A 14,465-nucleotide genomic window follows, 5' to 3' on the forward strand; every position below is an offset into this window, starting at 1 on the left:
TTTCCATTTCTAATAGCCAAAATAAGGAGAAGATTTATTTACTTTTTTATTTTGCCTCATAACAACCTTCTTTCATTGTGTTTAAACATGGTTTTAGCATGTAGAGATGCTTAGAGTGGTACTCCTGAGATTCAGTGTGGTTGAGTAGACTGAAGGCTCCCACAGAGAGCTGCTGACAAGGAGACCTGAGGGAGCATCTGCTCATAACACTTTTTTGGCAAGGAGAGCAGGTGCTGAGTCCAGAGAAGCTCTGGAGGATGTAGTGCCCTGGGTGGCTACTGTCCCACAGAGGGATGGAGCTCAGTTGTTTTCCATGTTATCAGCCTTTTGGAAAAAGGAAAGTTTGTTGATGGGTCCAACACTATGCTAGGATCTGAGGTCTAGAGGACTTGTGGTGGCTTGTGTAGTGGACATTGGGAACCAGCTAAAACAAAAGGTGATGGGACTTTAATGGTGGAAAGTCTTCTTGGGGAGACACAGAAAATGAATTTTTTTCCTTTTGCAGGTATTACTATGAGATGTTATACATGTGCTGAGATGAACACCTTCAATTGCCCCAAAATTTATTTTTGTTTGGGAGGATTTTTACGCTGTGGCATAGTTGCCTTACGTAAGTATCTGTATTCTAGTCACATTGTAAATAAGCCTACCTGCATATGTTTGTGGGACAGGGTTAGTCTGTTTTTTCTGCACCCAGATGCACCAATCTTCTGGCAGCTTCTTAGACTGAAAGACTGTTCACAGGTACCAATTCAGCCCACTGATACAGCACTGTGCATCTGCTCATGAGGCCAAGGTCCTGTGGTTGACATTAAGCTGACCGTCTACATACCCTGAATATCCAGGGAAGGAGAATACTGTGGCCTCCAGGGCTTTGTCCCTATTCATATGGGCATACTCACTAGTTCAGCTCAGATGAATCTTTTCAGGCATGTTGGTTTCTGATCTTGTGCATACACATTCTGCATTAGTTACCTTTCTATTGCTCTGACAAAGATACCTATAAAATAAGGCATTTGATTGGGCTTCTGTCTTCAGAGGTTGGAGTCCATAATATTGGAGGAAAGCCATGGTGGCAGGAACGGCTGAGAGATCACAACAAGATTTCCAAACAGGAGACAGAGAGAGCTAATTGTAAAAGGTACTAGGGTTTTGCAGTCTCAAAGCCTGCCCACCTCACTGATGCCCTCTATGTGGCTTCACCTTCCAATTCTTCCCAAAGTATTCTACCAACTACTGACCAAGTATTTATACATTTGAGCCAATGGGGGTCATTCTCATTCACACCATCACACACCTCAAATAGCCAGATTCAAGCACCGAGGGGTGATGCCTACTGTTGAGATGCAAAAGCTAGGGCTGGATCAGGGCACACAACAGGCAGAAGAAATTTTACATAAGTGAGTAGTAATGTTTTATGGAAGAGACAGAATTGATTGCAAAGATGTGAAAACCCTCGGTCATGTATATCAAGTTATACATGATAACAATAACAACTGGATTCGGGAATGGGCAAGGCAAGGGAAAAGGATGCTCTGAGTTCCCAATTTAAATGTCCCCTACCATGGTTTCTACATTGAAGAGCACAAAGGCTACACTCACTATGGCTTTAGATCAGGGATGGAAGAACTTTGCTGGGAAGGAACAGTCAATAAAGGTCTTAGTGCTCTCTGCCTGTGTCTGGGAGGAAGTAGTCATCCATAACACATTGCTGATTTGTTCCAACAGTGGTTTGTTTCCAGAGGCAGGGGCAGGACTGGACTTGGACTCTAGGCTTTACTTTGACAACATAAGCAACAGGCAACCTGATAACACCATTAACTAAAGGAAATCACCAGGAGACCAAGTCAGAAATGGTCCAAGGCACACATTTTTCAAGGTTTCCCAATGGGTTCATGGAATTGATGGAAGTGTATGATGTTGAGTATTGACAAGGTCCACATAAATGGAGATATGTGTATTTATTTCTCCATTACAGTGCAATTAACCTCTGATTTAATGTAAGGGAAGGAACTGCTGGCTCTGTGACAGGAAGGAATCTTTCTAAGCAAGCAGGTAGATAGGGAGACCACCCTTGAATGAAGAAATATTGACAGTTGGATATTTCATGAAGAGAAGATTTACCAAAACTGAGTAGAGATCTTTGGCAGAGTCAAAGTTCAATTATGGATTGACATAGAGTTTATGTGGCCATGGGGCTGCTTGGTTCATGATCACACTCCCTGTGGCAAAACCTTCCATTGACATCTCTTTACCAGTGAGAATTATTGTAATTAGGTACCCTGAAGTCCAATTTCTCTTTATCTTGTTCTTATAAAGGTATAGTGAAGAAGCAATCCTTTAAATCAATAAGTATAATAGGCCATTCTTTAGGTATCAAAGAAGGCAAGGGCATTCCAAGCTGTAGAGGGCCCATTGGCTGGATAACTTTATTGATGGCTCTCAGGTCTGTAAACATTCTCCATTTACCAGATTTCTTTTTGATCACAAATACAGGAGAATTCCAAGGGCTGGTTGATTCGTCGATATGACCAGCATTTAGGTGTTCCTGAACCAGGCTTTCTAAAGCCTCTAACTTCTCAGAGGTCATAGGCCATTGCCCTACCCAGACAGGTTTGTCTGTTAGCCATTTTAAGGGTAGGGCTTTTGGTTCCTCTGTTTATTCAGCACTTGTATTCTTTTTTTTTTTTTTTTTTTTTTTTTTTTTTTTGTACAGCCTAGATATTTGGTATCTGTCTAGTATAGTACTTTATAATTTTTTTCCACAATCATTAGGTCGTTTATGGTTCATATCTAATACTGGAGGAATGTTAACCTGTGTATTCCATTGCTGTAACAGATCACGACCCCATAAATTTATCACTACATCAGCCACATATGGCCTCAACCATACGTGGAATCTCTGTCCTTCTGGTCCTATACATTCAATCCATCTCGTGCTCTGTTTTACCTGAGACAGGGTTCCAGTCCCTAAGGACTGAACATTTACTTCTTGCAGGGGCCATCTTCAAGGCCAAGATTTATTAGATATGATAGTTACATCCGCCCCTGTGTCAAGTATCCTGTCAAATAATCTGCTATTCATCTTAACTATCTAGGCCTTTGACTGTTTATAGACGTTTGCCAAAATATACATTTTTTATTTCCTTCTGTCATGTTTGATTCAACTTCCATCTCTAGTTTGTCATCCAGAGCGGTATGAGTTTTTATGATAGGCATCGAATTTTCTAATTGTCCTGTGGGAGATTGTCCTCCACTGTGACTGGGAATATTCCTACCACCTGTGATGTGGGGTCCTTTCAGAGGCCCCCAAGGAGTTTCCCAATGGGAAAGGGTTTCCTTGCTTGTCTCTGGTCAATCTACACTCATTTGTCCAGTATCTGCCTTTGCCATACCTTCTACATAACCCAGGAGGCTGAGGCCTTCTGTTTGATTCATTCCTGGGAGTGTTATTTCTAGAGATGCTTTGCTTACAATTTCTTGTTAGATGTCCAATCTTATCACAGTTGTAACATCTCATATGTTGATATCTTTTCAAACCTTTGGAGATGGCTTCTCCTACCCAAGCTTCTATGTCACCATAGTTAAGACCTCTGTTATCTTGATGTCTTCTCAGACCTTTGTATATGGCTTCTCCTTACCCATGCTTCAGTGTTATTGTCATTATACTCAATGTTGGCTGTATATAGGACCCATTCATCCAAGGGTGCTGATTGAATTGTTAAAGGCCAAAACACTTGTTTGCGTTGAGGAGTCACATTCTCATAAGCTAAAAATTCTATGAGTATTTGCCTAAAATCTGCCCTAGATAATCTTTCTAGAAACACACTAAAGTGTTCTCTAGGTCCTTGGCATAGGATTCTATCCTCTCCCCTAATTCATGAACCCTATTCCAAACATTCAGAGCTACTGTATTGCATAGAGACAAGATATGTTCATCATAGGCAGCTTGGGTTTCTGGGTCAGCATAAAGACCCTCACCAAGAATTTTATCTTGGGGAGCTTTATAACCTTTCTTTAAGCCCTGAAGTTCAAGAGGTTTTGCTTCCTCTCTCCATAAAGCCCTCCATTCTAATTGAGAGGAGTTTTCAAGGACAGCTGATATTAATTGATCCCAATCCTTAGGGATTACCTTGTTATTCCTTGTCCATGATTCTACTAATTGCTTTACATAAGGTGAGTGCATGCCATAAGAGACTACTGCTTCCTTTATACCTTTTAAATCTTTCGTATGTATTGGTTCCCACGGATATGCAATGACACCTTTTGGGTGTTTTTTCGTTGCTCATTTTTCATTAACAGATACAGGGAAAGCTCCCCTGACCCTAAATGGGGTGGAAAATTTTAAGTCTTTTCCTGAAGGTCTTCTAAAGCCTGAAATCTATTCACCATTGTTTCTTTAAGTGTCTGAACTTCTTGAATCAAATAACTTTCTAGAGACTTCATTGCATCAGTCAGTTTTTTACTTTCTCCAACTACAAATAATTCCATGTTTTTAATATTCTCATCCTTAGATATTATCTGAATGGCATGTAAACTGCCTTCCAGAAACAATGTTCTATCTGCTAGCTTGCCGTTATCCTCAGACATGGAAGAGATTCTATCATCTAGTTTTTCTATCTGATGTTACAGTTTTTTAAGCTTATTAGTAGCAGAACGAGCTGTTTCTGTTAGCATGTTAGTGCATTACATTGTTTCTGTTTTGGTTATTGAGGCATCAGACATGGAGCAAATTCTGTTTTCTACTTTGTCATTTTTATGTTCCATGTTTTGTATTCTACCTGTCAGCTCTCCAATGCCATCTTTATATTCTGAACCTTTTTTCCTAAGCAGTCTATGTTTTTAATCCTTGTTACTAAGTCTCCTATGGTTTGTACAAGTTCCTTATTGTTTGCTGTAATCTCAAACCCTTTCTTTAAGAATATCATGTTAATGATGAAACCCATTGCTATTACAAAATAAATGTACATATTGGTCCAGTCATAATTTTCTTCTACTAAAATTCCTTCTATATGTGAAGTAAAAGAATTACTAAAGTCCTGCATTATAAAATTATCTGCCATAGGTATGGGACAATTGATCTGAGATATTATATCAGATTAAATTGCAAAGGATGTTATAATTACCTTAGGTGTAATTCTGCTGTCCTAGAACTTTGATGCTTTTAGTTGTAGATCTCAGCTTGTGGTAGTTACGCCTGGAGGTGTATGCCTGGAGGCGTACCGCCAAATAGCGTCCAGCAGCAGAGGATCTGTCTGATCCCAGTTCTGCTCGGAAGTGTATCACCAAATAGTGTCTGGAAGTGAACTGCCAAATAGCTTCCAGCAGCAGACGATCCTTCTGATCCCAGTCCCTGTAGAATAGCTCTTAACAAAATAAGGCAAGCGAAATTTTGTTAAATGAAGGAGTGAAACTAGCTTTGTACAAATTGCTGGGACCACATGGCTAACAGGGGCTGCCTGCAACTGGAGATGCCAGGCTGCAGGAATGCACAAAGAGGGAAGGCCCAGATTCCAGGCCTTGAGCGGGAACAGAAGAGCAGGCCTGGGGCCTACAGGGCTCTGTGTGAATGCAATGTGAGGGAATGGGCAGGAGATGAGCAGTTGTCTCAGGGCCACAGTGGATATAAAAGGAGGTGTAGGGCAGACACAAATACCTTACAAGCTGCAGTGTGTCTGCCTGGTTAGGCAAGGCAGTGAATTCCAGGACAGATAAGAGTTACACAGAGAAACCCTGTCTCAAAAAATAAAAAATAAAAAGTAAAAGAAACAGAGTAATAAAAAAGCCACATAAAGATGGAAAGCACAGAAAAACTGTTGATACTATGTGCTATTCTGTTGTTTTTAAACTGTTTGACTGCTGAGGAAATAACAACAACTGATAAAAGAAATACTGCTGGATTAATTCAATTTATATATTTTTAAAATGCTTTGACTCCAAAATTTAGATTCAAGGACAAGTTACTGGGGAAAAGGATTTCTATTTTTGTTTCCACAGAAAATGAAAAGCTGTGGATTCCTTCCAGACTAATGTGGTTTGATCAAGCCAGACCCCCTGAAACAGACTTCCTGGTTATCCAACATTCAAAACAGCTTGGACAAAGCAGTCTTGCAGACTACAGCGGTAGCTAGATGAGAATGCCTTACTGAGGAAAGGTACCAAGACAAGTGCAAAACATAGATAATAATTATGGGTTAATTTAAGTTGTAGGAGCTAATTAGTAATTAGTCCGAGCAATAAACCAAACAGTTTATGAAAAATATAAGCCTCTATGTGTTTATTTGAGACTGAAAGGCAATGGGACCAGATAGGACCAACACTTCCCTCTACCGGAAACACGGGTGTTTTGGATGTACCCATCATCACCATAGGCCATTTTCAAATGCTTTTTTCTCAAAATAAACCAGGATCATTCACAGCTCCTAACTAGAGCCATGTAAGCTGTCCTTAGGCACTAACCAGCCAGTGCTTCTGCATTTCCTGTCTCTAAGATTCAACTTGAAGGAAGCTAGTCCTGAGTCACACATACATACATACATACATACATACATACATACATACATACATACATGTAATATTAATTTTATTGGGGTTTGTAATTTTATGTTTTATGTATGTATATATGCTTATAATTTCATTGAAGTTGTAGCTGCCAATATCTACTGTCATGTTAACTCTCTTTCACAGATGATAAACCCTGACACCTGGAAGTCACTTAGATAGGGACAAAAACCAGTATGTCTGAAGTCTGACTGTTATAGCTGAGGAAGGGGAAGGGATCCTCTGGGTGTTCACTTGTGACTTCAGTCACAGGTGGATTCCAGCATCATAATTTTATATCCCCAGCCTTTTGTTTATATAAAAAAGAGAAGGAAGGACAATTTACAGGAAAAGGCAAAGCTGTATCCTCACATAATAACGGGACATCTCTAAATACAAATGACAATGACTCAGAATCATGACATTGTTTCCAGTGTATTAGTATTGTACACACACACACACACACACACACACACACACACACACACACACACACACAAAACACAACACACCTGAATTGCAGGTCTAACCTAAAAGTCATCACTCCAGAGCCATCCTGAGTGACCATGACCAAGGAACACAGATTTAGATTACTGCACATTCCATATTTCCATGTGGAAACATTTTTATGAGGGTTTTGTAGTTTTACCAAACAAGGCAGATTAAAAATACATTGGTGGTCACAGTGGAGAGGCAGTTATGGGCAGATGGGGTAAACATTTCTATAGGACCAAGATGATATCTGATGATATGTTGGACTTGTAGGTTGGTGGAGCTAGTGGTCTGCTAAGTTCATATTTTATAAGGACAGCAAAAAAGGAAAGAGGCAAAGAGAGTGTGGTGAGTTCAGCTTATGAGGTCTGCTTGTGACCAAGGGCACATCCCATCCCTGCATGGTGCACTGTGCTTTGGCCAGTGCTGTATGTAAACTAGGAACCTAGTGGCTGAAATGTATTTTACACTGCTGCTCCAAATGCCTCGGGTGAGTCTGACTTGAAATATGTGTTCATAATATGTGTTGAAATATGTGTTCATCTGTTGAGCAGAGAAGATGTGTACAGAACCATTATGAAATTGCCAACCAATTTCTGCCCTTTGTGTTACCAGAATATTTGTCCAATTTTTCTGTGTGTGTATTTGTTTTGGTTTTGGTTTTTTGGTTGGCAGTTTTGTTGCTTTATTTTATGTTTTTGTTTTGGCCAACCTTGAGGCCATTAGCTCTCTCAGCATCCTCAAAATCTACACATGGTCTGGAATGGAGGGTGATCACTGAGCATTCACTGTGCCCATGACTCAGCCATACCCCATGATGTCTTGGATGTGCAGCATAAACATGATCAGTTCTGTCTCTCATCACACATGAGAATGTCTCACCAGTATTCTCCTGGGCATTCACTGTTGTCATGAGATGGCCAGGCGGCTGATGCTGGGTTCCTTTTGCACTACACTCAAGCAATACGAAGAAACTTTAGAAGAGGGTTCAAGAAGAGAGTAACAAGAATTTTTGGGACCAGAGAGGAAGGCAAAGCCAGCATGTGAGCTCACTTCAATGCCCAAAGTTGGATGTGGAGGCTTGCTTCTTCCTTGGGTGGGTGGGGGAGGCATTACAGGGAAAAGACTGTAATCCACCAGAGCTACTTTCAGTCCTTGAATTACAGCCTACTAAGTAGGTAGCTATGGCTACAGGCCTGGCACCCCAAGGGAGAAAAGAGAAAGCATGTCATCAGGACAGTAGGGAGATGTTGCACTCCTGGAGCACAAAAAAAAAAGGTTTTGCAACTACTTGACAGGCCTTAAAGTGAGGAGGGGGGTGGAGCTGGGCATCAAAACAAAGCGGTAGGCCATCTGCACATCCTCTTGCTCCTGTGTCTCCACCTTGAAGGATTTCAGCACCTGGAACACAAGGGAGGCTCTCCATCTAGCATCCTCAGCAGAGCTGAGCAATGGCCTACATGCACTAAGCTGCTAAGTGCTTCCACCATGCTGCAAAGAGGACCTCCTGTAGGGCCCTGAGAGCCTAGCCCTGCTCTAGAGACCATACCCACCCACCAAGCTCCCATTAAGGCCCTATGTAGACTCAGTTTGCCCTCAGTTCTTTGCAGGTCCCATCCTATTGCACCTACTGCCCTTCCCTCACTGGGTTCCTGCTCTGGTGAGCGAGACACCCTAGGCTGGGATAAATTCTGCAGGTCTGTCTTAGTTACCCATCTCTACCCATCCAGCCACAACCCATCCCACTGGCCCCTCCCCAGCTGCTCACATGGTGCAGAAGGAGCAGCATCTCCACCTGTGCCAGGCGCTTCCCCAGGCACTGACGCACACCAAAGCCGAAGGCCAGGTGTTGGAAACTGCTTTTCCTCACCAGCCAACGCTGGGGCATGTAGCACTCCGGCCTTGGAAATACAGCAGGGTTTCTGCCCATGGAGTAGACATTCATGTGGAGGATTGTCTGTGGGCAGATGCCAAGGGCAAGGTCAGCAGTTTGTTTAGGTGATGTAGAACAGGGCAATTGGTGGGCTTATGGGAATCACTCACCCCAGCAGGAACATGGTAGTTCTGAAGCACTAAGTCCGAGCTTAGAATTCTCTCCAAAAAGGCAGCAACGGGATAGAGCCTGGAGATGGGGAAGGAACAGAAGTGACCCCAGCTCTGAAGGGCGTCCCTTATCCACAACTGCTCCTTTTCCCCTCAGGTCTCACAGGGGAATGGATCCTGACTTTGCTGACATCAGCCAACCTCCAGAGGAACAAAGGCATCCAGCCATAGGTAGAAGAGCAGACATGGCTGCTCTCAGCCCCAGAAAAGAGAGAAACAGGACAGCAGAAAAAGGGCAGCTGGCACCCACCTCAAGGTCTCTTTAAGGGCAGCCTGCAACAGTGGCAGGTCTGACATAACCCTCTGAGGATTTGCAGCAATGATGGCCTCAGCTGCCAGGCTCTCCCGCCGAACTGCCTGCTGAACATCTGGGTTCCGAGCCAGCTCAAACAGGGTCATTACCAAGGGCACTGCTGTCTGCAGGAACAGAGAGCAATGGTAGACACCAAGACTGACCTTCCCAAAGGCATCCCTACTGTAAACATTCCCCTCTGGAGGAATAGTGCATAACCATCACAAAGTGGGAGTGTCGGAGCCCTTACCTCCTCCTCAGAGGTTCCCCTTACATTCTTGCCCTACATCCTGAGGGGAAATCGCTGACACCCGACTCCTGGGCAACACCTCAGCATCTTCAGAGTTGAGTGCTCACAACCTGATATAATGCCCATTGAGATGGATTCTGTGTCACTAAAGGAAACTGTGCATCCCTCATCTACCTTCCCAAATACCTGATTTGCATCAGCTATCCACATGCCCCTGGCCATTGTGCTTATTTTCTAAACTTCTAATGGGTCACAACTCTTCACACTGACTGACTCCTTTTCATGCTGTGGACCACAAAAGACGTCTCTTAGGGGTCTCGCTGAAGTCATTGGTCAGCTTCCATGCTGCACAGCTGCACATTGGCCATATCAAACCTATTTTATGCTGGCTTATTTGCCCTTCCTAGTAAAGACCAGATCTCTATTGGCCTGAACTGGGTCTGTGTCCCTGTTTGTGAGCTTGCTTCATCCCCAAGTCTTAGCTCGTGGACATACAACCCTGGCTTTTCAGACTCCCTGTCATGGGCTCTCATATCTGTTGGACCATTCCTGTAGCTCTGGCTTCTCACTCCCACAAGCCCTGTGCTGCTCCTCATTCCTTCCCAAAAACTACTGCACTGTGTGAGCATTGGGGGTCTCTTTTCTTACTCTTTCTTGAATAGAACTTTGTGGCCTCTTTCCTATTCTTTCCAAGAACAGTCTCTTGGAAAAAGTTCCTTTGACATCCTGGAAATTTGTACTGGATGAATATTTCCAAAGATACTACATTGTGATCTACTCCCTTCCGCATCAGTAGGCAACTTGGGTGTTTGTTGCTTCCTCAGCCTCAAGATCCCACTAACAAAGTGCCTGCTTTATGGTCCAACAGAGGACTCTGGGCCACTCACTGTCCTCCTAGGTACACAGCATGTTCATGCAGTGGAGGGAGTGATCGGTAGCCTACTGCTTGTGTGGTTTTCTAACCAGGTTTGTGCCTGGACTTGGGTGTGTAGCCCTTGTCTACAAACTCTCCAGCTACTATTCCCTTTCTTTTTCTCAGACATTTCACTGGCTTCTCAGGGAGTGGCTATGATGAGCCAGGTGAAGAGAGAACTGTATTTTGGGGGTACTCCAGAGGATGTCAGGGTGGCAATTATGCTCCTATGGTTCCTGACCGTGTCCATACTTCCAGCAGTGAGTTCCAGGGAATTGGTTTGGATGGCATCCATTGGCAGAGCACCCTCTGCTACCAGCTCTGATAAAACACTCCAGGTCTGTGGGTGAACACTTTTCACCTCTTGATACACATTCTTGATACATTTTGTGACTGTAGAAGAAGAGAAAACATGAGGTCATTTTGCTGGGTCAGGCCTCTCATACACCATCATAGCTTATCAAGTCCCTAGCACGCACCTCAGTTTTCCTGCCTGTGAGCCCCCATTGCTGACTCATACAACCCTGAACTCACTGTGAAATCACAGGGGAAGGGTCTTAACAGTCACATCCCTTTGAAGGAAATGAAGGTGAATGGGACTCATGTGATCATTGTCCCCTACCCCATGTTGCTGGACAGCGCAGTGGACCTCACCATACTCAGAGATGAAATCCCAAGACTCAAAGTTCTCTTTCCACACCCGGGTACTTGTCCAGCGAGTCAGGCCACGGGGCAAATACATGAGCTGTGGGGTGGTCTTCATTATGGAATGCAAGGCATGGATGAACTTTAGACTGCCAGAGTTCAGGTCATGGCCAAGGAGGCCCAGCCGCTCCCCAAAAAGAACATAGTGGCTGGCTGCAAAAAGAATATTATCACTGAGCCTAAGTATTCCCTGGGTTCAATGCTGTCCCTTTCTCCTTCTTCTTGGCTTATGCCTTTCTTGTACCCCTCAATCTGGAACCTTCCCGGGCCACACACCTTCTATGGTATAGTTGAACACACTGGAATAAAAGTCCATTGAGAAGCTGCCATGGGCATTCACCAGCACCTTCTTCTTCAGGGCCTCCAAGAAGTCCCTTGCTACCATGTCCACCATGGGGACAAACTTCTGAACAGCCTTTGGTGACAGCACATGTGGGTTGAGCCTCATTCGGTTGACACGCCATTCAGGCCCATTTCTGCAGGACACAGAACAGAGCTACAGACACCTCCTATGATAAGTCTGGCCCAGGCCTGTGCCCATCTTTCTGCCTCAAAGAAATTGGGGCAAAGATGTGCCAGGCTCAGAAGCAGGCCCTGCTAGTCCTGTTCCCACTTCTTTCTGCAAACACAGCTTCCATGGGTTGGACAGAGTTCACTAAGTCTAACATCCACAGCCATGGAGAAAGGAGTCTGTGCTGTCAAGTTCTGTCCACCTGGCCTGCACCACCTGCCCACAGAGGAGAAGCCCTAGCTGAGCTCACCAACCATGTCAGTCCTGTCCAATGTGTGGTCTCTGAGTCACCAGCATCTGCCTGTCTCAGCTAAGGGATCTCATTCTCCCTAGGGTAGGGTAGGAGCCACAGCAGAGGACCACTTACAACAAGGCACAAACCACAGCCCAGGGCACAGTGCTCCCATGGAGAGTCTCAAAAATTTGTGTGACAATTAAGTCCCTATATGCAAAAACCTAAGAGAACTGCCTTTGAAACAGAGAGAAATAAACATTCCATCAGAGAAAGAAGTCCTATACTTCATCACATGGTCACACTTCCAAATAAATAGTAACAAGTTGTACGCCATAAATATACACATGAAAGACCTGTGTACATACATGTACACATGGCTCTGCCCCCGCTCCTGTTTAGCATTTCCTTGCTTCCAGATGGATTTAGTCAAGATTCCAGAAACTCATTTCTCTAAATCATTACTAAGAAAATACTGCCTCTAGGTCTTCTCAGGTCATTGCCCACAACCCGACTTCCAATTTCTTTCCATTTGTAATAAGCCCTCTACTGCTAATGTAGCCTAAGCAACCAGGAGTCCCCAATTGGCTCTCCAGATGTGCACCCAGCTGCAGGAGGCCACTCGCGCCTCTGTCACCACACAATTCAATGTTTGGTGGTGATCCTACAAGTGCCACCAACTTCCTCCTCTCCACCCCTTCATCCAAGAACTGTCTAGGGCACATCTCTATGAGTGAAGGTGCTCCTAGGGAAGCAAGACTGCCTTGTGAGACATCAGGCTGGGACTGATGATGGCTATGGTTCTAAGCCAGTGGACCTCCCCACCCTAATCTTCTTAGAGTGTTGCTATAAGCTATTGGAAAGAGAGTCATACCCAGGGAAGACCTGTTCAGAGCAACCATTGGATGGAGAAGCTTAGTTTCTCTTACATTTATTTGGCCATCTCCTTCCTGCCCAGAGCCACAAACATCATCACATGGTACCAATCAATGCTTGGCAGTGACTTTTCTTCACATTAGCCCTAGCCAGTTCAGCATCCTGTATTCAGGACTATAGTCTCACCTCCCTGGTCCTTCCCAGTGACCACTCACAGCAAGAACACTCCACGTCTCAGGCCACGGTGTTCTCTGTGGGCTGCCCAAGGTTCCAAGGGCATGTGGCAGGGCGCTGTACTGTCTACCTGGGATATCTTCTCAGCATCCTCTGGCAACATCACAGACACAATCTGTGTTCTTCCTATGCTGTACCTATGGGGTGAAGAACAGACCCTCCTGTGGGTAGAATGTCCTCCACCTGAGAGCCATGAAAACAGCCCTGACTGGGTGTTCTTTCACCTCATCCTCTCCTAACCCTTGCTGTCCCTGCCGGAGGGATCCCCCACTATCTGCATAATTCCTCTCCACCTCAGCCCTCCTGACACTCTGTCCTCTCCATGATAAGCTGTGCCTTTCTCTGTGCATGTGGAGAACGATGGCCTCCATGAGTCAGGCGCATAACCTACTGTGCTCCCTGTCTTCGCAAGGAGGCACTGCCTGGAGCAGAGGGCCAGCAAGCTCTGACTGTGCTCAGTGATGGGTCCAGAAGACCCTTACCTGAAAATGGGCCCCAGCTCCTGGAAGGCCTGATGCATCTCCAGGTGCAGGTTCTCTTGGCCCTGCTCCCTCAGGATCTGGAGCATCTTCAGCCACCTGTTTCTGGAGTACTGTGGTATGGCTTCAAAGGGATGCAGTGTGTTGAGGGCCAGTGCTGCTGTGGTGCCCATTGCCCTCTTCATGTGCAGGCGCTGCCAGGGTATTGCCAGCCACACATCTGCCTTTGCCCTGAGTGCCATTGCTGTTGCTTCCTACTCTGTCCAGGTCGCAGGCTTTTATCTTGCCTTGAGGACAGAATTGTTGACTGATAGTGCAACTCTGTATATGTCCTTGTACTTTTCCTAGAATTTATTCCAGAGCTCATGGTGCTGTGGAAGTAGAGGAAGGAGATGGCCTTCTACCTGCTTCTGTCTCTGCAATGTCTGCTGGAGCATGGGAGTTGAGGTCAAGTGCAGAGTTTACATGGACACCTGAAGAATTTCCACTGCCTCTTTTTGTTGACATTCTACCTTGCTGTGGAATCTTGAATAAGTGACCATGACTTGAAGTTCTGCCACTATAAAGAGGATGGGTTTCACTCAATGTACTGAATCACATTTAAGAGTCTTCTCTTAAAATATCTCCTTTCTCATCAAATTGTGAACTAGCAATTAAGTAAATTTATCTTAGGGTAGTTGGATGGCTTGGGAGATCAAGCATGAGAACCTGAGTACAGACTGCTTAGAATCATGTAAAAGCTAGGCAAATTATTAGGAAAGTATACTCCAGTATTCAGGAAGCTGAAGCAGGGATATGTCAGAGATTGCTACACAGACAGTGTATAGTCAAATGTTAA

General features: G+C 44.5%; 1 protein-coding gene across 1 annotated transcript; it reads right to left on the reverse strand.

The window, feature by feature from the left end:
• Positions 1–8,301: 8,301 nt before the first annotated feature.
• Positions 8,302–13,884, reverse strand: LOC127225650 (cytochrome P450 11B1, mitochondrial). The gene is made up of 9 exons (XM_051189123.1): positions 13,631–13,884; positions 13,130–13,285; positions 11,572–11,771; positions 11,245–11,448; positions 10,832–10,983; positions 9,386–9,552; positions 9,076–9,154; positions 8,801–8,989; positions 8,302–8,433 (listed from the first exon to the last, which is right to left on the reverse strand). The coding sequence occupies exons 1-9, from the start codon at positions 13,867–13,869 to the stop codon at positions 8,320–8,322; spliced, it is 1,500 nt and encodes a 499-aa protein (XP_051045080.1). The 5' UTR covers positions 13,870–13,884; the 3' UTR covers positions 8,302–8,319.
• Between the last annotated feature and the right edge of the window lie 581 nt (positions 13,885–14,465).

Source organism: Phodopus roborovskii, unplaced genomic scaffold (assembly GCF_943737965.1).
Source record: "Phodopus roborovskii unplaced genomic scaffold, PHOROB, whole genome shotgun sequence".
Taxonomy (NCBI): Eukaryota; Metazoa; Chordata; class Mammalia; order Rodentia; family Cricetidae; genus Phodopus; species Phodopus roborovskii.

What these genes read in the sequence shown, in the direction of transcription:
- LOC127225650 (XM_051189123.1), bottom strand. Translation starts at nt 13,869, where the DNA reads ATGGCACTCAGGGCAAAGGCAGATGTGTGGCTGGCAATACCCTGGCAG. An exon ending in GGATTTCATCTCTGAGTATG is followed by an intron (nt 10,984 to 11,244) that starts GTGAGGTCCACT and finishes CTTCTTCTACAG; the next exon opens with TCACAAAATGTATCAAGAAT. An exon ending in CTGCTGGAAGTATGGACACG is followed by an intron (nt 9,553 to 10,831) that starts GTCAGGAACCAT and finishes CTGTTCCTGCAG; the next exon opens with ACAGCAGTGCCCTTGGTAAT.